The sequence below is a fragment of the Fundulus heteroclitus genome, chromosome 24 (genome assembly GCF_011125445.2).
Source record: "Fundulus heteroclitus isolate FHET01 chromosome 24, MU-UCD_Fhet_4.1, whole genome shotgun sequence".
NCBI lineage: Eukaryota > Metazoa > Chordata > Actinopteri > Cyprinodontiformes > Fundulidae > Fundulus > Fundulus heteroclitus.
Window position 1 is genome coordinate 15027734 of NC_046384.1, and position 22354 is coordinate 15050087.

The 22354-nt window shown below is 41.0% G+C and overlaps 1 protein-coding gene across 2 annotated transcripts in view; it reads right to left on the reverse strand.

Annotated features, from left to right (window-relative positions):
• The window catches only part of LOC105921527 (FERM and PDZ domain-containing protein 4), a 94831-nt gene that overhangs the window by 65661 nt on the left and 6816 nt on the right, over positions 1-22354 (reverse strand). The window contains exon 1 of one of the 2 annotated variants that reach the window (XM_012857320.3): positions 17384-17552. The exons of the other annotated variant lie outside the window; for it this stretch is intronic. Coding sequence (XP_012712774.2) covers positions 17384-17433 — 50 coding nt within the window. The 5' untranslated portion in view covers positions 17434-17552. Of the gene's footprint in view, positions 1-17383; positions 17553-22354 lie in introns of those variants that run through there. 2 annotated transcript variants of the gene reach the window in all.

Sequence of the window (22354 nt, forward strand, 5' to 3'; positions counted from 1 at the left end):
TTCAAACTGCAGGATGACCGCTCTTTCCACTGAGGCACAGTCGCCCCTTAAATTAAACAAAATATAAATTGTCACAAACCAACCTGCATGGAGTTTGCATGTTCTCCCTGTGCATGCGTGGGTTCTCTCCGGGTACTCCGGCTTCCTCCCACAGACCAAAAACATGACTGTTAGGTTAATTGGTTTCTCCAAATTGTCCTTAGGTGTGAGTGTGTGCGTGAATGGTTGTTTGTCCTGTTTGTCTCTGTGTTGCCCTGCGACAGACTGGCGACCTGTCCAGGGTGTACCCCGCCTCTCGCCCATTGAACGCTGGAGATAGGCACCAGCACCCCCCGCGACCCCATGAGGGATTAAGCGGTTCGGAAAATGGATGGATGGATGGAAACCAACCTATACTGAATTATATTAAATTAAGTTTAATGGTTAAAGTAAACATAAGCTAAGGCAAACCTTATTCGTTTGTTATCAAGCAGTACACACTCAATGTTGTACACAAATATGAAAAGTTAGCAATGCAACTGTATGTAAGTAATCGCTGCTAGCACAAGGCGATAAGGGCGCTGTAGATTGCTTGCTAAGAACATGACTTTTTGCAAGCTAGTGCTGACAACTGGTTGTAATATACTGCTAAAGAGTCAGACCCTCTGGTACAGCACTCAATTGGTTCAAATCCTACATAAAGAACAGTGATTTCTTTGTGTCAACAGGTAACTTTTCATTAGAGAGGACAAAAGTCACAAGTGGGATACCCCAAGGTTCAATCCTGGGACCCCTTCTATTCAATATCTATATGCTCCCGCTAGCTGAGGTTATAACAAGAAACCAGATATGTCAACATAACTATGCAGATGATACACAGCTCTACATTACGATGTCACCTGGTGAACCCATCCATGCACTGAACGGATGCTTAGAACAAAATGCATGGATGTGCTGAAACCTTTTCCAGCTGAGCAGAAACAAAACTGAAATTATCTTTGGACCTAAAGAGGAACAAACTAGAAAGCATGCAACTTCAGTAATTACGACTACAAACTGGTGATCAAGCCCGAAATCTGAGCGTAGTGATGGACTAAGACCTGAACCTTCAAGTACATAAAGACAGTCACACAGTCAGCCTTCAATCACCCGAAGAACATTTCCAGGATTAAAGGACTGCTGTCCCAACGAGATCAAGAGAAACTCATCCATGTGCTTATCTTTAGTCGCATTGATTACTTCAACGGTGTCTTCACAGGTCTGCCCAGAAACATGAATCAGAGAACTGCAGCTGATCCAGAATGCTGCTGTTCATGTTCTCACTAAAACCAGGTAGATAGAGCACATCACCCCAGTTCTGAAGTTCTTACACTGTCCCTCTCTTGCTCAGAGAACAGACTTTAAAATACTTCTGTTAGTTTATCACTGAATGGCTTTGCACCAAAATACATTATAGACCTGTTGTTGCTGTATCAACCCTCCAGACCACTCAGATTTTGTGGTTCTGGTCTACTCTGCATACTGAGAACCAAACATGGAGAAGCACCATTTAGTTCCTGTACTCCACAAATCTGAACTAAACATCCAGAAAACTGCAAATCAGCCTAAACACTGAGTTCCTTTAAATCAAGACTGAAAATCCACCTGTTTAGAGTTGCTTTCGGTCTGTAATAACAGGAACATTGACCAACATTTGATGTGTATTGATTATTTCACTTGATAAATGTAATGTTTTTACTGGTCTCACATTCGGTGACTGTTTCGAAGCCTTTATGATGTTTTTGTATTTTCATGATGTAAAGCACTTTGAACTGCCTTGTTGTCGAAAATATGCTATACAAATAAACTTGACTTAAACTTGACTTGCTGCTACCACAAGGTGGTGGCTTCTGTTTCCTGAGAGGAAGGTGAAGCTGTAATGTAAAATATGGCGTTCAATATTTTCTTTCGGAAGATCATCTGTGAATCTGATAAGTAGGTGAGTTGAGTGGATTTTTGCTGGAAGATGGAAAACCAATGTTTCAAATGTTGTGATGATAACTATTGCTAGCGATGTAACATGATTAAAAACAAATTTTTCTAAATACTAGATGAGCACGCTAACTAATAGAGATTTAATGACTGACAAGAGCTAGAAAAATTGGGTTCATATATGCAACTTTCCCTGTTGTACCTGTGGCAACCACATTGCATGCTGAACTTAGGTCTGCTCAGAGACCCTAATTTTCCCAGTTGGTACCCTGACTTCAGTGGTTATTCTTTTATTTCTGGGAATTTAAAAAGTCTGACTTATGAGTACAAAAAGGACCCTGCGACAACCTGATAAGATTAGTCAGATCCAAACCGTTCATCAAAAAGAGTAACACTGCAATCCAAAGACCAGCGCTTTTATAAAGTTCTGTGGTAAGCCCTTATGTGGTCCAGTGCAAAAATATTTCCTAAAACATTAGCATATCAGGCATCCAGCATGTACTGTCATTGTACTGTCATTGAGCAAAGCATTGAGCATTTTACTTGGGTTATTTTTCTAAGTGCAAAACATTGCAACCCAAGACGCTTCCTCTGTTCCAATTAAACGGCAGTAATAAACTCAAGTTATTACATGAGTCATTAGGAACAAATGAATAGCTGTAAATAGGGAAACTGATTTAGCAAGTTTAGCACAGCCTGCATTTTTGTAACTAATAAGTGATGCTGCTCCTCCAGAGCAAATCACATTTTGTAGACACAGGAGAGGTTAAATCTTTATTTTGCTCTTATGGAGTGGTTATTTAGTTTCTTCAGTGTAAAGTTAAGCGTCATGATCTCGAGGCGCGAGATCTGGCAACACTGAAAAGCCATGACCTTTTTCCAGGTCTTTCTAGCAGGGGGCGATGTAGCTGGAGTCAGCATGTCACTTTCCAAGTGGAATAAAAACCGTATATTGAAATTTTATTAGCCAGACTATCAATCTATTCAACAGGAAAAAAGGTGGCTTGCTTCCTGCTGATTGGGTGTCAGTTTCTTCATCGGGCGGATCAATTCTGGTACCTTGGTGTGCGACAGCGGTGGCATGGAGCAGGAGATGAGTTGATCATTTGGGCCCTGAACTGAAGTAACCCATGAGCTGCTCCACTCTGTGGTGGTGGAAGAAGAGCAGAACCAAAAAGGGAGGCATCTACTGTATATTGGGGCTTAACTCATTACATTTACTGTATATTGGACACTCCTTTTTTGAACTAAAAAGGGAAATAGTTGATGTCTGGCTGTGCGGGGATGATACAGTAAAACCGATAAAGACTGTTTATCAGGCTTACTGGAGAGTTCCTGCTTAATTATACAACAAAGGAGCATTCACCCCTTTTGTAGTGTTTGTGCTGTAGCATTTCTGGTACCCGGCAGGACAAAAAAAAAAAAAGAAACACAGAGACAGAGAGCCAGACAGGATTACAGCCAGCAGCAGTGTTTTGTGTGCCCAAACGCCGCTGCCGGCTGACAACGCTGAAGCTAGCATCTGGTTACAGCTTCCTAAAAGCACTAAACTAACGGGCCCTGCAAGTGATCGGCAACGCAAACCCTTTCAGACACGGACTCAAGCGTCGCCGCGGCTTTGCATCAGTGTCAAGCATTTTCTTTTTAACTGCATTGTCCGATGAAAAAAATAATTATAACTCCACGAACTTGTTAGCACCTTCGTTCCACGGACGCCGCCTGATTGGGCCACTCGGCTGATTTAAAAACGGCGGCGCTTATTACTCGGAGGACAGACGGTGACGTCGGCGGCATCTTACTCCTGCTTTGTGTCCCGCAGAGATAGCGGGAGAGAAGCAGCCGACGTGCCTTTGTCCACTAATGAATAACAATATAGCCCAAGGTCACCCACTGGCGAGGGGAGCGACTGCTCGAGCGAGAGTGAAAACTGAGGAAGACAAAAGGAGGAATGGGTGTTGGATTATTATGCACTGCATTGGCATTCAGCGCCTCCTGCTCGTTGGGCTTCGGAGACAGTTGGCAGATGTGTGGAGTTAATCATTAAGATGTCTTCGGGGGTGCGTTTGAATGCGTGTACAGGCCTCCTCCTCTCCCTTTTCTTCTGGCAAAGGGAGAGATTTTCGATGTTCACCAAAAAAACGACCGAGAAACCTCGGCCTAACAACGGGATGTCGCTTCTAAAGAAACAAATCCACGTGGGTTAAATTAGCCACTCGAGAATACCTATAAGCCATTTCGATATTTATTACTACCCTTGACTCAACCGTCACTAAATTTAACATTTCCACTTGCAATGCACCCAACCACTCCTCAAAATACGTAAAACAAGTTACAGAATGAGTCGACGGTATCTGCAGGATACAGAGGCGAAAGATGTAACTAAGCAAATATCTGGCTTGGTATGCACTAGAGACTATAGAATGGACAGGAGATTTGCTTTTATTTACTTATTTTTATCAAATGATAAAAGATTATAACGACTGAATGGATGGCTGGAGGATGCAACAATGAAACCGCTTAAAAAAATGGTCAATGTTGTCGTTTGAGCATTCTTTTTCTTTTTTTTTGGTCAGACAGTGCCATTATGCTGTTGCATCTCATATGCTGTGCAATATTTTCTGGAGTGGTCTGAATTCTGCAGGGAGACAAATTTGGACTTTCATTTATTTGGCGTAATACATATTTATGCCACAGTTCCCAGATTTTGATTCTATAATTTTAATTTCCTTCAACTTTGCAATCATGCACCACTTTGTGTTTGTCTATTGCACAAAACGCTATTTTTTTGTGATCAACACTGCAAATAGGTGTTTAACTGCCAAATTGTGGTGGTTATATTTCGAAGACAAAAGCTACAAGTGCAATAACAAATGATTAGAGCTACACAATGCATAAAATGCTTGCAGTGTCTTAAAGGTGACGGCATTTCTTTATGTTGAAATCGCAGAAAACAGAAGACTAGAAGAGCTGGAAAACCAGTGAGGTTTGCCAGCTACTGTGGTGCTAACTTCTAGTAGCCAAACAGACTGATAACATGCATTTGGACAATAGAGGAAAATATGGAGGTTGTATGATTTACTAAGATCCTAACGATCAAAAATGCTCATTTTCGACCTGCATCTTTCACTGCATTTCATTTGGGCAGCAAACGTTATTGAATGGTGAGCGCTAGGATTGCTTGGCAACCACAGACTTTGCCTGTTTTAATCCCAACTTCAGGGGATGTTATTGTTGTATTTCCAACTTCGGAGCACAAAAGGAATGCACCATAATTACTGGTAAGGGCTGTACTCCATTTATACATGTAACAACGTGCAAACTGACGCCCCCAGGTTCACTGAACCCGGTGCTTCTCTCCAGCGGTCAACGGGTGAGATGCAATGTACACTCTGGATAGGTCTAAGGTTTAACACACTGCACAGAAAACCACCCCAAAAGGGCAAAATAAGTGCAGTCAGTGAACCTCATACACATGTTTGTGGACTGTGGGAGAAGAAGGGAGCAACCAGCAACATTAGTTAGGAATTTGGACATATTTTGTAATTATTCAGGATCAATTTCCAATCACAACCTCTGAGGTTTTAATAACACATTGTTCCATTCAAAAATAGTTTTGGTAATTACACCAGTCCTCTTAATGCCTTTGTTTGGTGATGAGGATTAGTAATTTCTTTCCAATAGGCAGCGAAGTATCATCTTCTTGTCTTTTGGCATAGAAGCACGGCAGCAGCTGGGTGAGCTGGGATTAAATAACAAGCTGAACATTTTTAGGCACCACGGTACTTTTTCAGTGTTAGATTTAATCTACTTATTGTTTCCAGATAATATTTTTTTGGACCAGCAGTACACAGCATATACCCTCAAGCACTTTTTTTTTCTCTGCAGTGAGACACGGAAAATCACACCAGGTTGGTGATATGAGAAAAAAAAAAAATTTGAGGAAATGTAAGTGAGCAACACCACCAATCTTAAATTTAATAGACCACCCTACCGTCTGTATCACAAGTACATGAGCGACAACCCATGCTTACATTTTAATATTAAATTTATAGCTTTAGATGCTGTAATCAACACAACACCTTTGCTCAAGATCATGATTCTAACCTCAAAGAAATGAAGATATTAAATAGCTTCCATTCCTGCTGGTCCATAATCAAGCGTCACTTCATCTGGGTAATGTAGTTTCTCTGTCGAAAAACATTTTTCTGTGTGCCATTAACATATTAGCATATCACAAAAACAACAGAGGTGTAAACCAAGGCACAATAGTTGGTCCCATTCTTTTTAGTTTATATATAATTGCGTATTCCTGTTCATAATTTTTAGATGGATGCTGATGACATGGTTATACATGAGGCTTTTAATTGTAAAGTATTTGTTTCAACACACCTGTTTCCTCGTTTGAGCTCAGTTGCAGCCTGGATTCACGACTACTGTTCCTCACATTGCTGAAAAGTACTTTTCCTCTGGTGACCTCTCTTTGGTCAACTGTGAGGATTCCAATCTAAAGATCAGTAGGTAAACGACCGAATAAGTAAGGGGTAAGTTATCTTGGCATCATATTGGCTTTAAAATTTGGCCAACATGTCTGGATTTTTAGAAGAATTGCAAAAGCAAACTTGAGTGCCATTACTGTAATTAAAGACTGTCTACCATTTCATGTTGCTTTTAACCTACTGCAGCCTCTTGGCAACCAGCAGCCCCTTTTCAGTTTGATTTTAAGTGATTGCGTTTCATTTAAACTTTATTGGGTATTGTTGGCTCTTAAAAAAAAGTGTTTTACTTGTTTTTATTTGTATTTTAACCCTTATAATAGCCCTCATACAACACAAAAACACTTTGATTTTCTTTTTTTGTGTATTTATACTTAAAATGTCTTATTAGGACTTCAACCTTTTAGTCACCTTCAAAGGTCTCGCACTTTCATACTGTAGTCTGGAACCCTATAATTCAGTACTTTACAGTATTATTGAGTTATTTCCAAACTTCTACCATTTATGTTTATATCCAAATTTCAAAAAGGCAATGCATTATCATAAGGACAAGAAGGAAAAATGTAGTTGCGTTGCTGAAAATGTGAGTTTTTAAGGCTTTAAAAGTGCATTCAACAGATCTCCACTAGAAATAATAAATAACTGCATCGTTAATATATTTATTGCTGATAGTTAATATGATTAACACAAAGAGACACTAGAGTCTATAAGCATTTGGTGATCAATTCCACAGATTTTCAGTATATTAACAGCCAGTAAAAACAGCATCAATCTTAATGGCAAATGAATAAAAAGAAAACACTAAACTGTATTTCTGCAGCCGAGCTAGAGATTCGTGCATTATCTTTCCCAGAATGCAGCAGTGCAGGGTCAGTCTTTCTTGGCCCGCTCCCTGTTATTACAGGGGATAAAGCCAACGCCGGCCTTTGCACGCACGGACACATGCACAAACTTTATATGACTCGTCTAAACAATGAGATCATAGAATTTCATTCCCGCACCGTGTTTTAATCCAACAAGCAATCTCGCTGGGTCTTTCTTCTCCTTATGACGCAACCCTAATCTGATAGGGTGGACAGCCCTAGCATGGGAGGGGCGGCATCGGAGGAAAAATAGACTCGACTAATGTCAGGAAGAACGGGAGATGTATGGATAGGGGGGGCCATTGTTGAGGACTGGGGAAAGAAAATGGGGTTGGAAGACTAAAACATGACAGCTGCTGGTTAAAAAAGAACGGAGAAACAGAATGGAAGAAAAAAACATTGAAAATTAATTAAAGAGTATATATATATATATATATATATATATATATATATATATATATATATATATACACACACACACACACACCGATACAAAGACATTATGATCACTGATAAGCAGTAGGCGACAGCCGTTGCGATCGATGTGACCATCCTGAGTGATGGAAACATCAGGAAAACAGAACATGAGAAACTGGAGAAATACCAAGGGCTTCAGGTGTTTTTTACGTGCCTCACTTTTGAGTCATACTCATAGGAATGAGTTCATGAGAGTAAAAAATTTGGGAATGCCCTCCTACAATTTAGGACATTTTTTGAGTAGGCAAGGCAAATTTATTTATATAGCACAATTCAGTACAGGGACAATGCAAAGTGCTTTGCATGATTAAAATATAGCAAATTAAAACAGAATAAAAGCAAGTAGGAATAAAATGTAGATAGAAAATAGAACAAAAAAGTGGTGATTCAGTTAACTAGAACAGTTGAAGGCAATCCTAAACAAATGTGTTTTTAATCTTGATTTAAAGGAACTCAGGCTTTCCGCACCTTTACAATTTTCTGGAAGTTTGTTCCAGATAAGTGGAGCATAGGAACTAAATGCTGCTTCTCCTTGTTTAGTTCTGGTTCTAGGTATGCAGAGTAGGCTGGAGCCAGAAGACCTTAATGTTCTGGATGGTTGATACACTGATAACAAGTCTGTAATGTATGTAGGTGCTAAGCCATTTAGGGATTTATAGACTAACAGAAGTATTTTAAAGTCTATTCTCTGAGTCCCTGAACAAGGTAGCGTGGGCAAAAACCAAAAAGTCAGTACTCCTACCTAATAACACCGAATATCAAATACAATCAAACAAGCCCCTAGATCTTAAACTTGTATATCCCAAAAAAGAACATTTTTGATTAACGTAAAGATTGCCATACTCTTGTATCACCCTGTAAAACTCCTCCCCCCCCCCCATGAGAACCCTGCTGGTGCATACACATTTGTTTAATTTTCTCCCAGAGCCTCTAAGTTTTTAATCTACTTGGCATGTGTTCTCTACCTGGAAGCATTCAAACGCTCTCTGATGTACCAAAGCGCTCGACTGCTCCATCTGAGCTTAAACAAATAAATCGGTTGGCTCGGCTCTACGTTCTCCCCGTCCCCGAGCGTACCGCCGTCAGCTCGCCACACGTCCCTCCGCAGTCCCGCGGCCCCTTCGCAGACATTTAAGAGATAAGGAAAACCGGAAAGGAGCCATTCGTTAACTCGGACTCCACAACAGGCGTGCGCCTTCCAGACAAAAAAAAACAAAAACACGGCGGCTGTAAAACGTACGCTCCATATTAGGCATGCAGTGCGCACATCTCGGCTGTACAAGACCCGGGCGTGCATCAGAATGCAGAGATGAGCGCTCGCAAGTAGACGGAGCAAATTGATTAAATGCTATTAGCTATTCTTCAGGCCCAGCGTGACATTTAATTACACACGCACTCACAAAGCTGGATATCTGACCAGCGCTTAGAGAGTCAAACAATGAGATATGTGAAGATATGACTGCTTTAAATATGCATGAAATAATTCTGAGCTAATCATGAAGGTTGTCGTATATATATATATATATATATAGTAATAATTAATAAAAAAAAACAAGACAGAAGCATAGCATTGATGCGCTTGTGAAAGATTTCCCAGCGCACGGACAGCTTACAAGGCAAAGGAGGCCTGAGGGGTTTCTGCCTGGGCAACAGTCCTAAGCTTGCTGCACATGACTGGGCAGTGATCCCAGAGATGAGAGGAAAAAGTGGGAGTGATAGTGGAAGTGTTCTGAGCAGGAGGTGATGTTATAAATAACAGACGGGCCCCGGTACACGCGCCGAGGGGCCGCAGTCAAGCGTTCGGCGAGTGTTGCACTTCCTTCCCCTGTCGTATAACACGGTGACAGAGAAAATGCTGCGAGCTCGGTGTAACTCTCGGATGGAGGCGGTTTATATAAAATTGATATATTTATTGTTAACGTTCCACATTTTCACTTGGTAATATTGATGTTGCGGCAGCTCTTGTCAGACTGCGAGGACGGCCCTTTCCCCCTGGCTATTGCGTTCCCTCCCAGAACGTTAAGTCGCTAAGATAGGTAATTAATTCAGTGATTTTTTTTAATTTTTTTTTTGCTCTCTTATCTGAATACATGCATTGTTTCCCACACAAATGTAACAAAAAAATCCCGCTAGGACCGCTGAGCTTTATTTCATGCCATCGCATGTGAGAACACGTTACTATTTAAGAAATTGACATAAGTGCTTTTACCTCGAGTTGTACTGGGTAATTAAAAAAATAAAAAAACCTGTGAAATCACAAGGTTTGTATTTAATAGGGGTATGCATGCGTCATTTATGTAGATGGACCATTTAAAATGCATATTTACATGTAGTGGTCTGCTAAAAATAATCACCCACTTGGCATTTTTCATGTTTTGTTGCCTAACAACCTGGAATTAAAGTGGATTGTTTGTTTCATGTAAAGAACATGCCCATAACTTTGAAGATAGATTATTTTTAATGACGACAAATAGGAGAAAGAAACAGACAAGTTCAGCGTGCATAACTATGCACCGACCCCCAAAGTCAGTACTTTGTAGAGCCACTTTTTGTGGCATTTCCAGCTGCAAGTGGCCTTGGCTCAGTGTCTATGAACTCACCACATCTTGCCTCTAGGATTTTGATGCATTCTTCAAGGATAAACTGCTCCTACTTCTTCCTGTTGAATGGCTTTACTCGAGAACAGTAATCTTTAAGTCTAACCATAGATTCTCAGTTGAATTGAGGTCTGGACTTTGACTAGGCCATTTCAACCCATGTGAATGTTCTCCTTAAACCACCCAAGTGTTGCTTCAACAGCATGCTTGAGGTCATTGTCCTGCAGGAAGGTGAACCTCCAGCAGACAGACAGAGATGGGCTTTGCTCCAGAATAGTTCTGTATTTAGCACCATCACCCTTTCCCTCGACTGAAACCAGTTTCCCAGTCCCTGCTGCTGATAAAACATCCCCACAGCATGTTTATCTGAAGGGATGGTGTTCATGGGGTGATGGGTTGTGCTGGACTTGTGTCAGACGTAGCGTTTTCCTTGACAGCCGAGAAGTTCAGTTTTAGTCCCATCTAACTAGAGTGCCTTCCTCCATACGTTTAGTAAGTTGCCCACGTGCCTTTAGGCAAACACAAAACATGACTTCTCATCTAAGAACTTAGTAATCGCTTTTCTTCTGTCCACTCTTCCCAGTCTCTGCTGTGGAGCTCCGTGCTCACCGACAGGAAAAGAAATGTCTGGAAAAGGAACGGCTCTTGGTGCTCAACTAGCTAATCTAACATTTTACCATCTGTTTTGCCTACAAAGAGTGGAAATTGTAGGAATTCTCAGACTTAGACAACTTTATTGTCATTTTGCATGCACAAAGTGCGCACAGAATCAAATTTTGTTTGCATACAGCTCGAAAAATCACAGTAAATTGCAGTAAATTTCAGGATAAAGATGCAGCCGCTATTAATGTAAACAATTGAAATGTAACACAATGTAAACAATGCAGGGGAATTCGGAGTCCCTTTTGTGGCTTCAGCAGTTCTAGCAGTCCAACAGTCTGATGGCAACAGGGAAAAAGCTTTTGCAGAACCTGGTCGACCTGCAGCGGATGCTGTGGAACCTCTTCCCAGAAGGCAGTAGGGAGAACAGTCCATGATGGGGGTGTGAGGGGTCCCCGATGATGTTACAGGCTCGGGACACAGCGCTGAGATGAGATGTCCTTGATGGAGGGAAGAGGAGCCCGGATGATACCTTCTGCTGTCCTCATCACTCTCCTCACGTTCTTCCAGTCAGCGGCACTGCAGCCTCCACACTACACATAGAGACAGCTGGTCAGAATGCTCTCTATGGTGCTTCTGTAGAAGGTCTTGAGGATGGGCAGGGGCAGGTGGGCTCTCTTCATCCTCCGCAGGACGTACAGTCGTTTCTGTGCCTTCTTCACCAGTGATAAGGTGTTCACAGACCAGGTGAGGTTATCCATGATGTGCACCCCTAGGAACTTGGTGCTGCTGACCACCTCCACACCAATTCGTCACAAGAACTGTAGGCAACAGGTACGCTCGACTGTGAAGGGTAAAACGTCCGCGGAGTGTCAGAGCGGAGTCTGTGCGGCTCACAGTGTGCGCACACTACGCCCACTTTGTGGGAGCCTTTAGACTATATAGGCCACAGGTGTCAAACTCAAGGCCCGCGGGCCAAATCCGGCCCGTCAAGGTAAGTTATCAGGCCCTCAAGAGCCAAAAAAAAAAGCATATCATGTCATAAAGTAGAGGCATATATCTTTTTAAAGTGTATAAAGTGGCTAAAACTGTGCCTCCTGTAAGTGTAACTCACCCCAATATCACCTTTTTTTGCAGATAAACTGTATATACTGGGCCTAAGGTTGCTACTTTTATGTTACTGTGCATTTTTTATACTTCTATCTGAACTGGAATGAAATTATGAAATGAAAAGTATCGTCCATACATGTGCAACCGGCCCTTTTCATGACTTTGTGACGCCAAAGTGGCCCCATATAGAAATGAGTTTGACACCCCTGATATAGGCAGATCGATCACATAAAACTTTGTTGCCAAATGGCCTTTCTGACCATGTCGGATCAGGATTAATTTCCTAGTTCATAATGACTCTCCCTTACCAGCATCTGCCAGCATCTTCACAAGGTGTGCTTGTATCTTTTTCTCACCTCCCATCTGCTACGGTGAGGCCGTATGTAAGTAGGTGGCTTTTGGGTTTCAGATGTTAAAGAATACTGGTGTAAACATGCATAGGCAAATGTCATGTCATAACCTCATTACATGCAAATGCTGCCTAAATGGTCTGGTCGTTACTCCGTCCATATTAAGCCATTAAGGGATTGTATACCTATGCATTAACAAAAATCGGAATATCTGTTTACTTAACAGACGATAGATTCACACCACAGATTTCCGCTTAGAGTGGTTCGCTGACTGGGCCCCAGGTTCAAATTACGAGTAAGCCAACAGACAGACCCAACTCCAACACTCTATTAAGTGATATTTCTAGTGAGATCAACATCTGCTCCAATAAATCCCCGTGTGAATCACAAAGAGCCACTGAATGCAGTAGAAGAACAAGAACTAGCTGAGAAGATTAAGTAACAATCATGCTGACGGAGGCTAACAGCTAACTCCCTTAGTAGTCTGATTTGCAGCCCTGCAGTGAGCCTCATTTCTGTTTCCTCTCACTGACCCAGAGGCATTTAAATATCAGGTGTGGAGAACATCTTCAGAAGAATATGAGCCTTGATCCAGTCTTCTGCCTTTCTTCACGCCATCATTTCATCAACTTGTCAGTTTTTCATCTATCATTTCACTTCCATCCGTTAGTCTGTTGCCCATCAGTCTACCCACAATCCACCCAACCAACAAGGTAAAAGGTTCCTTCTTCTATGTTCACTAATTCTTTAGTCTCCAACCACTCACCTGGGAGCCTTTCTCTGATGAAGAAATTTATTTAAAGGAAAGTGCTTTCAGCTACCTGCATGTTTGATCCTCTTTAGACTAAAGAAATATGTATTGCAAACCTTCGGTTATCCTTGAAAAGTTTCAAGTCCAGTGATTCATCTGAATGCCTCCTAACACTGACTTTCATCAAATATCTTATTTCTTGTTAGAGATTGTCCAGAACAAATTAAATGTCTATGCCTTTGTGACATGCTCTCCTGAAATGAATCAGGATGAAAAGCCGATTCACTTGATTTATCTGCAGCTGCTGAGTCAGCAGTCAAATATTTGGAATATCTGCAGCTGGAAAACCAGGAACAGCAGGAGGTACAGATTGCAAGAAAATCAGCACATGTCCGCCTTTCCTTGCCAAAAAACCCGTCGCCTCCTCGCCCTAATCCTCAAACAATGATGTTGCGGATCTGGCGCTCCCACAATCCCAAAGTTCACCGCTGACCAGCAGCTGTACGGGTCAGTACAAGGGAAAAAAATGAGAAAAGTGCAAGCTTGTGTCTAATTAAGTCTTCCTCTGTGGGGGCAGATATTAAACAACTAAAAATGTCAGCAAAATGTTAAAACAAGAATAAACATTTTATTTCAGTTTTGTGGACTTTACTTTTTTAATCAGTTTTTTGCAATTTTGCTAAATAAAATTATATTATATATTAAATACACTGTATAGCACAGATCTAAAAAAGTGTCAAATCTGTTATGGTTTTATGGATAAACGTTGCAGACATTATTGTAATCTTAACCATGATAATCTGTTGTTCCGTTCATTGACCCCAAGCATGGGCAGGCTACTGGTATCAAGTTATACAAATGGTTTAAACATGGAAACTAAAATAAAAGTGCCACGGGTCAGTCTTGTTGAACTAACATTTTATCGGACCATTCTCCTCCTAACATTTTTAAAGCGCCCACACACTCATCCAGCCATACTTTCTAGCAGACAGTTGGCTAAAGCCTCTCAATCCATGGCATAATCTCTATAGGTGCTCGATAATTACAAGGTCCTGAGTTCATCCCTGGCTCGGAATCGCCTCATCTTTATGTAATGGGCAGTCCGTTCGGTTATAAAGATTACGATAGGACAGCTCTGTAGACCAAGACAACCAGGCATTGCAGCAATTTGCAATTTTATTAGGATGTGATGGCATGACAACATGACAATTTTATTCTCACAAAACCCCAACTAGAATTAATCTCTTCTTAGTTTGCAGAAAAGCATTTTGGGAAAGAAAACTTACTATTCCAGCATGTTAAAATATTCTTAAAAATAAATTACACCAATATTACAAATAACCTAATAAGTGCAGTTTGATTCAACTTTCAAGATTTCAACTAGAGACTCTTTGCTCGGTTGCCAACTTCAGCTGGATTTTAGAGTTTAGACAACATAAACCTTAGTTTTACTGTGATTTTTGCAAAATAATTAAAGTTTTTATGACCTTCCAAACTCTCGAACCATTTTTATGCAAAACCCACTAACATAGTAGCTAATGTCTCTGGTACACTGCAAGGGAAGGTAATGTAATATTTCCCATTACATATTATATAGAGCTAGATATAAAAATTACCCTATATAAAAAAGACACAAGAACCTTTTATTCCCTCAATATCAGACATGAAATCGGGAGAATCTTTTTGTATTTTAGGTCTGTTAGAATTACCAAAATTATTTCCAAATGCTAGAATAATGAGCGAATGATTCTGTGAAGTTTACATACACTAAGGTCACTTCACCTTTAAACAATTTGGGACCGCCCAGATGATGATGTCACATCTGTGGAAGTCTCTGATAGGTTTATTGACAACGTTTGAGTTGATTTTAGACGCATGTGGTCGTTTTAAAGGCAGACTTAAAACCTCTGCCTCTTTGTGGACCATAATGGGAAAGGCAAGAGAAATGGACCAAGATACCAGGAAGAGAATTGTGGACTTGCACAAGTCTCGTTCATCCTTGGGCGCGGTTTCTAAATGCCTGAAGGTGCCATGTTCATCTGTTCAAAAACTTTTTAGTGTGTATGAACACTCCAAAAGAAACGCATAAAAGCCAGATTACCATTTGCAAATGCACACATGGAAAATGATTTCTGGAGACATGTCCTGTGGTCTGAAGTACCCAAAATGTAACTGTTTGGCCATAATGACCATGGTTACATTTGGAGGAAGAAGGGGGAAGCTTTCGAGCCTGAGAACACCATCCCAAATGTGAAATACGGGGGTGGCAGCATCATGCTGTGGGGTTGTTTTGCTCCAGGAGGAACTGGTGCACTTTACAAAATAGATGGAATCACGAGAAACGAAGATTATGTGGAAACCCTGAAGCAGCATCTCCAGACACCAGCAAGAGAGTCGGCGTCTTCCAGATGTACAATGACCCGAAGCATAAAGCCAAACTGGTTACAAAGTGACTTGAGGATAACAAAGTCGATGTTTTGAAGAAGCCATTAAAAAAGACCTGATTTCAATCCGATTGAAAATGTATGGGCTGTTACACCAGTTCTGTCAGGAGGAATGGGCCGAAGTTCCTGCCAACCTTTGAGAGAAGCTTGTGGAAGGATATCCAAAACGTCTGAGCCAAGTCATACGATTTAAAGGCAAGGGTGCCAAACGTTAACAAAAATGTATGTAAGCTTCTGACCTTTAAGAAAGTAATAAAACTATCTGAAAAATATTCTGGCATTTAGAAAATAGAAATTGTTATGGTAACCTAGCGTACCTAAAACAGGAAAGGTTTATTCAGATTTCATGTCAGACAGTGAGGAAACGGAAGCTTACGTGTATTTTTGTATAGTGTATGTAAACTTTTGGTTTCAACTGTAACTGCCATATTTATACATGATCTCCTTCTGATTGGCTGCTCTTTGTCTTATGATGGCTCCTCTCCAAGCCCTCTAACAGCTCAGAAGTGGTGTTTTGTTGGAAGACAGACAACCAAATTCAAGACTTTGGTCATTGAAGGGACCCAACATCAAACTACCTTATCAAACTTTTTGGACCGTTTGTCTGCAGCTCACACTACATTTAGTTGTTTGTAATTGGGTTAAACTCTCGACACCGAGAGCAGTTGTTTGCTTCAAATGAGATTCATTCATTGTCGTCGGGTATTGAATTGTACCTCTGGACAATGAAACCAGGTTTTGAAAACAGCAGTGGACACCTAGCTTGGAGCAAAAGTAGCTGGTCTTTCATCAATCCATTTGCTGGTGGTCTAATGAAATTTTACAGGTTTATCCTTCAAGAACGTTTGGCTACCCTTGTTTATTTCTTCCCATATTTTAAGGTCCCCACTTAGATTTATATAGGATTAAAAAAAATTGAATTAGGCAATTAAATACCATTCCTTTCAACACATTGGAGTCAGATTCTTAATGAGCACTGGGTCTATATTCAGGTTTATTTCCTATGAGAGTGAAAAGGGTGCTTATCTTTTGATAAACTTCATATTTTAGTTTGTTCTAATTCCTTCCATTAACTGCTTAGTCTTAAATATTACCTCCATTGTTTCTATTAAACCACTATTTTCCATGTTGATTCTTTCTCTCAATATTAACAATACAAGAAAACTTGGTAAGTGTAGTCATCATTTAAAGGATACGTTTTGCTCTAGCTCACTAATTTTATTGACAAGTTACAAGACTGATACGAGTTTTTATAACCAGTCAGGCCGCTTAGGACTGCTGGATTAAGGATTGAAAGATAGCTTACTTTTCAAAACTGTTACTGTAAGCCTTTGCTGATCCTACCATGGTCAAGTATTCATTTAACAAAAATTTAATTATTTACTTTTCAACACTGTATGCAAGTTAAACCTTAACCAAATCCAGTTAAACTTGAGTGGTGGCAAAACCGGCCCGTTTCCCACAAACTTTTCTGATTCTGGAATGGTCAAGTGTGCTTTTGACACAAATTACGTCAAGTTTTAGAAGATAAAACTTCCTTATGCTTGATTTGCAATGGATTGTGTAATGCTACATCCATAAGACGACAAACCAACGTCAACATTTCTTGACCCTATTCAGAATCTTACAATAAGCTCCCATAATAAATCCCTCACTGTTTTACTAACAGAATCCATAGTAAAACAGCCTCAAAACTCTAGCATGGACAACGAGCAGATTAAAAACAAGAAAAGGACAGGCTAACTTACTGGAAAGCTGTTAACATTCCCAGTTCATCGTCATCATCGCACGACTCCATGGCTTCTTCCTGACAATAAAGGGATAACGGGTCGGTGTGAGTGGGATGGAAGCCCCAGCCCCACTACTGCTAAAAGGCTCAGAACATTGGAGAAAGAGCTGCTTCCCTGCTCACAGTCTAACTCCACCACTGGAAAAAAAAAAAAAAAAATCCCCAAACTCAATTTTCTCAGTGCGTGTATGTGTATGTCTCAGTGTGTTCTTCCTCTCTTTTTTTTTTTTTTTTTTCATTTCTAGTTTGGTGCCAAATGTTCCAGCTTAGCATTGCTGTGCAGCGCCGCTGGTGATGGATTTAGCCGGGGCATCTGGGCCAGCGGGGATGAACTCCATTCACACACAGATGCGTACCTACGGGATAGACGGCGCGCACGCACACACATCAGCAGAGCGACACAGAACAGAAGGAACAATCCTGGGAGAAGCCCCCCCCCCCCTATACACACACACACAGCTTCATCAGGAAGATCACACAGCTTGCACGATGTGGATCAATGTGTGCAGAAAGCAGATGTGTGCCAACTTTATAGGCGACGCTCAATCTGGACGTGATGTGAAGCGCTGGGAGAAAGTGTTTGCATCCTCCCAGGTTTCTTGTTTTACGGCAGGCAAAGACAGCCTGAGTAAAAGACAGAACGCCGTCTTTAACCCTTATGTGGTGTTCGGGTCTGTGGGACCCGTTTTCATTTTTTATTGAACGAAAAATGATACAATCAATTAATTTTTCAAACTCAGATTCACTGGCCTTGGCTCATTTTGTGTGAAGAACATATATCAGAAAACGATTTTAATGACTACACGCCGTACACCCCCCCTACACATTTGTATTACATATAAGGTGTCCGGGTCCACTGGACCCGGGGCTAATTGAGATGTGGAAGCTGATGTTCTGGGTACACAACACTCTTTCCTCCTCCTGTCTGGACACATTTGACTCTCTGTTTTTTGGTAATCTTTAGTTTATCACACTCTTTCTGCTACAAATGGAGTAGATAGAGTATAAATATAGCTTTGCCAGTGTGGTTTCTTATAACAACCGATCAAGGTGGCCAAAAGATACTATGCGCAGAGGGCCCTGTAATTGATTTTGGAAGAGAGAGAAGTTTTTGATGATAATGTTGAGGGATAGTATTCAAAAAAAGAGGTTTCAGAATTTGAGGATCCCATTTCTGAAAATTCAGAGTCTGACAGTGACTCTGAAGCAGGACAAGATTGAGCATCAGCCAGTTCCAAACTAAAGACAAGTCTCCAGACCAGGCCGTCTGCAGCCAGCCACAGGGCCAATAACAAGAACAAGAACAAGACAGTCAGCATGGAGCAAGTGAGGAAATATGGAAGTCAAAAATGTTGAAATTGAATGGTCTCGCCCAAGAAAAGAGTCACCCCGCAGGCTACCAATGTGATAAGGATGCAACCAGGACCAACGCAAGTGGCAGTTACTTACACACAGGACATGAAGTCTTCTATTCAGCTTTTTATCCCAGATTCCATCCACAAAATTTTTCTTGTTTTCGGAGAGAGGTGAAAGGAAATGGGCCAAACCCATTTACATGCCTACTTCAGGGTTCTTATCCTTGCTGGAGTTTCCGGGTCTAAAGTCAAGCCTTTTTTTTTTTTGCTATCTGCCTCTCAGCCTGTTCGGACGCTTTTTTCTCTGCTCTCTGCTTGCTTGCATTTTCCTGCCTTTTACTTTTTATCTCCTTTTTATCTCCTAACCTAAACCACAGAAAGTTGGATTTAGTTTTTATTTATTTATTTTCTTTTTATTTTCTTTTACTTATTTTTTGATTTGGATTTTGAAAAGATGCCCTCCTTCAACACAATGGACTTTGACAAGCTTTTACAGAAGATAGCTGTTATGGAACTGAAAATCTGTCGACTTGAAGTGAATTATGATGTAAACGCCGCGAATGGAAATGATACGACCCTGCCCGTGATTCCGAGCGGTGACCACCAGCCCAGCGACTCAGCGAACAAACAGTTCCCTGAGGAAAATGAGAATCCCTGGACCACTCTGGGTGCAAGACCAAAGGACCAACGAACCCCACGCCTAGACAAAGAAAACTGGCCGAGACTACAGAGAGATGTCCCAGGACAAGTAAAACAACAGCGGGCTGTTCCCACAACAAATGATAGGAGTAAACCTGCTGGAAATGCTGGAATTCCTTTACGAAACAGATTCGCTCCGCTCCAAAATGTGACCCAGGAGGACAAAAACCAGAGGTATGTCAACGATTTTCGTTCTAAGACATCAGAGAAAAGACATGCCACAGGGCCAAGGACCCTGATATTATGCAATGGTTCTGTAAGGGGGATTAAACATTTCTGTAACAAGAAAAATACAGAGGTGTTGATTTATAACGACGGGAACTGTGGCCTGGTGTCTGATTTAACAGACATCCTTCAGACAGACCTTCCAAGGATCTTGAGAAAACGTCCGACCTTGGAAAACCTCATAATACAAGCTGAAGCCCTGAAGGACGTCAACCGGATAAGAAAATCAGAAGTATTAAAAGAGGATTACATTCGTTTGTTGAAACTTGTTGATGGCCTGAATGTCAAGGTTCTTCTTAGCGGGCCTCACCCACCCGCTAACTGCGGAGACGAGATTTTTTCCAGAATTCTGATGCTAAACAAATGGCTGGAAAAAACATGCAAAGAAACAACTGTAACCTTCATAGACAACTTTAACATATTTTGGGAAAGAAGACATCTGTTCAACAGAGATTGTTTCTCTCTAAATAGGTCAGGTGCAAAACGGCTGATTTCAAACATCTTCTATTCTGTGAACCATGCGTCATCAGCTTTGTCCCAAAACAAGGAACATCCAGTGCCAAAACAAATGATAAGCCCAGTGCAGCCCGAACAAGCCAAGATAAAGATGGCCAGAAAGATGACACAGAATGAGGCGTTGTCAGAGCTACAGGACGATTCATCCCAGATCTCAGCAGGACAACGAAAGGACCAAGAACCTCCATCTTCACAAACACCGGTCCAGACTGGACCCGCCTCCCCTTCTTCTCCACAAAGCCCAGAAGTTCCTTTTCTGGAATTTTCTCATAACATGAACAAAGTATTTAAGATTGGCCTACAGATGACATCCTCTCCACATAGCCATTCTGCTGTGAATAAACCAGGATTCTCCAAAGGCCTCAGAGCCTCAGATCCTCCTCCTCCACGTATCACAGAACACTCTGGTACTGAGGAACTCCAAATTACTTCGCTGTGATACAGATTGGGCCCTGGCCACACGTTTATCAGACATGAGAGTTCCCAGCATCAGCCGGGGCCTTTCGCCGGAGATTATGGAATATCTGTGATAATACGTGGCAGAAATAAGAAAAACAAAAGGATAAACAGGAACAAATACTTAAAAATCATAAACTGTCAGATGCAACCTGTCACAGAGACATCATCAACCACTAAGTCATATAAACTGGGTTTATTAAATATTAGATCTCTGTCAGGAAAATCCCTTTTAATTAATGACTTCATTATTGACAATGATCTTGATGTAATGTTTTTAACAGAAACATGGCTGCATGAATTTAGTGAAGCAGCTATACTGATGGAGTCGACTCCTCCAAACTACAGTTTTCTTTGTGAGAGCAGACAGCAAAGGAAAGGTGGAGGAGTAGCAACATTGTTTAATGATTCACTAAAGTGTAAAAAGGTGTTTTTAGGAAAATTTGACTCTTTTGAACATTTGGCTCTCCAGGTAAAGGGCCCGGTACGAACTATGTTTCTGAATGTGTACAGGCCTCCTAAGTCCACATCAAACTTTTTTAATGATTTTAGTGACCTGCTGTCTGTGATATGTGTTGATTATGACTGTTTAATTATTGTTGGAGACTTCAACTTTCACGTTGACAACCCTGAAGACAGAAGTGCAAAAGAACTGTGTGACACACTTAGAAACTTTGGTTTAAGTCAACACGTTAAACAGCCAACACACAAACAGGGACATATTTTAGACTTGATCATCACTAAAGGTCTAAAGATTTCACAGGTCAATGTAACTGATGTTGCCCTATCCGATCACTTTTCTGTTACCTTTGAAAGCATAATTACCAGCGACTCATTTAGCCAAAGGGACATCGTAAGAAAACGCACCTTTAAGGACAATGCCGCGGAAACTTTTATTCAAGCTTACTCTGATACTTCAACCTTGGGCTGCAACTCAGTAGATGAGCTAGTAGATAACTTTCAGTCTAAAGTCTCAGACATCATTAACTGCATTGCTCCAGTCAAAGTGAAGTTTTTTCCCGGGAAGAAAAAATCTCCTTGGAGAAATGCTCCATCAGTTAGAAGTGAAAAAAGGGAATGTCGAAAAGCTGAACGCAGGTGGAGAAAGAATAGACTCCTAGTTCACTACGACATCTATAAAGAGAGACTTTACAGATATAACTTACAACTGAAAAATGCAAGAGAATCTTTCTTCTCTGAGATCATCAAGAAAAACATTAATAATGCTCATGTCTTATTTTCCACAGTTGACAGGCTAACAAATCCTCCTGTGTCAGTGACTTCCGAACTCCACTCCACCAGGGCCTGCAACGAATTTGCTAACTTCTTTACTGAAAAAATCCTAAAAATTAGAGGATCACTTTGTACTACCATATCAACACCAGAACCAATGCTTTATTCAGCTGGAACTATTTCTGACAAAATGTCCCATTTCAGCGAAATAAACCACATAAGCTTAGAGCAGATCATTCAGCAGTTAAGTTCCTCCTCCAGCTGCCTTGATGTTCTACCCACAGCTTTCTTTAAAAAAGTTTTACCTGTAATAGCGTCTGATTTGACTCAGATAATAAACGCGTCCCTTCTGTCAGGTGTTTTCCCCCAGTCCCTAAAAACAGCAATTATCAAACCACTGCTGAAAAAGAACAATTTAGACAAACTTCTACTCCAGAACTACAGGC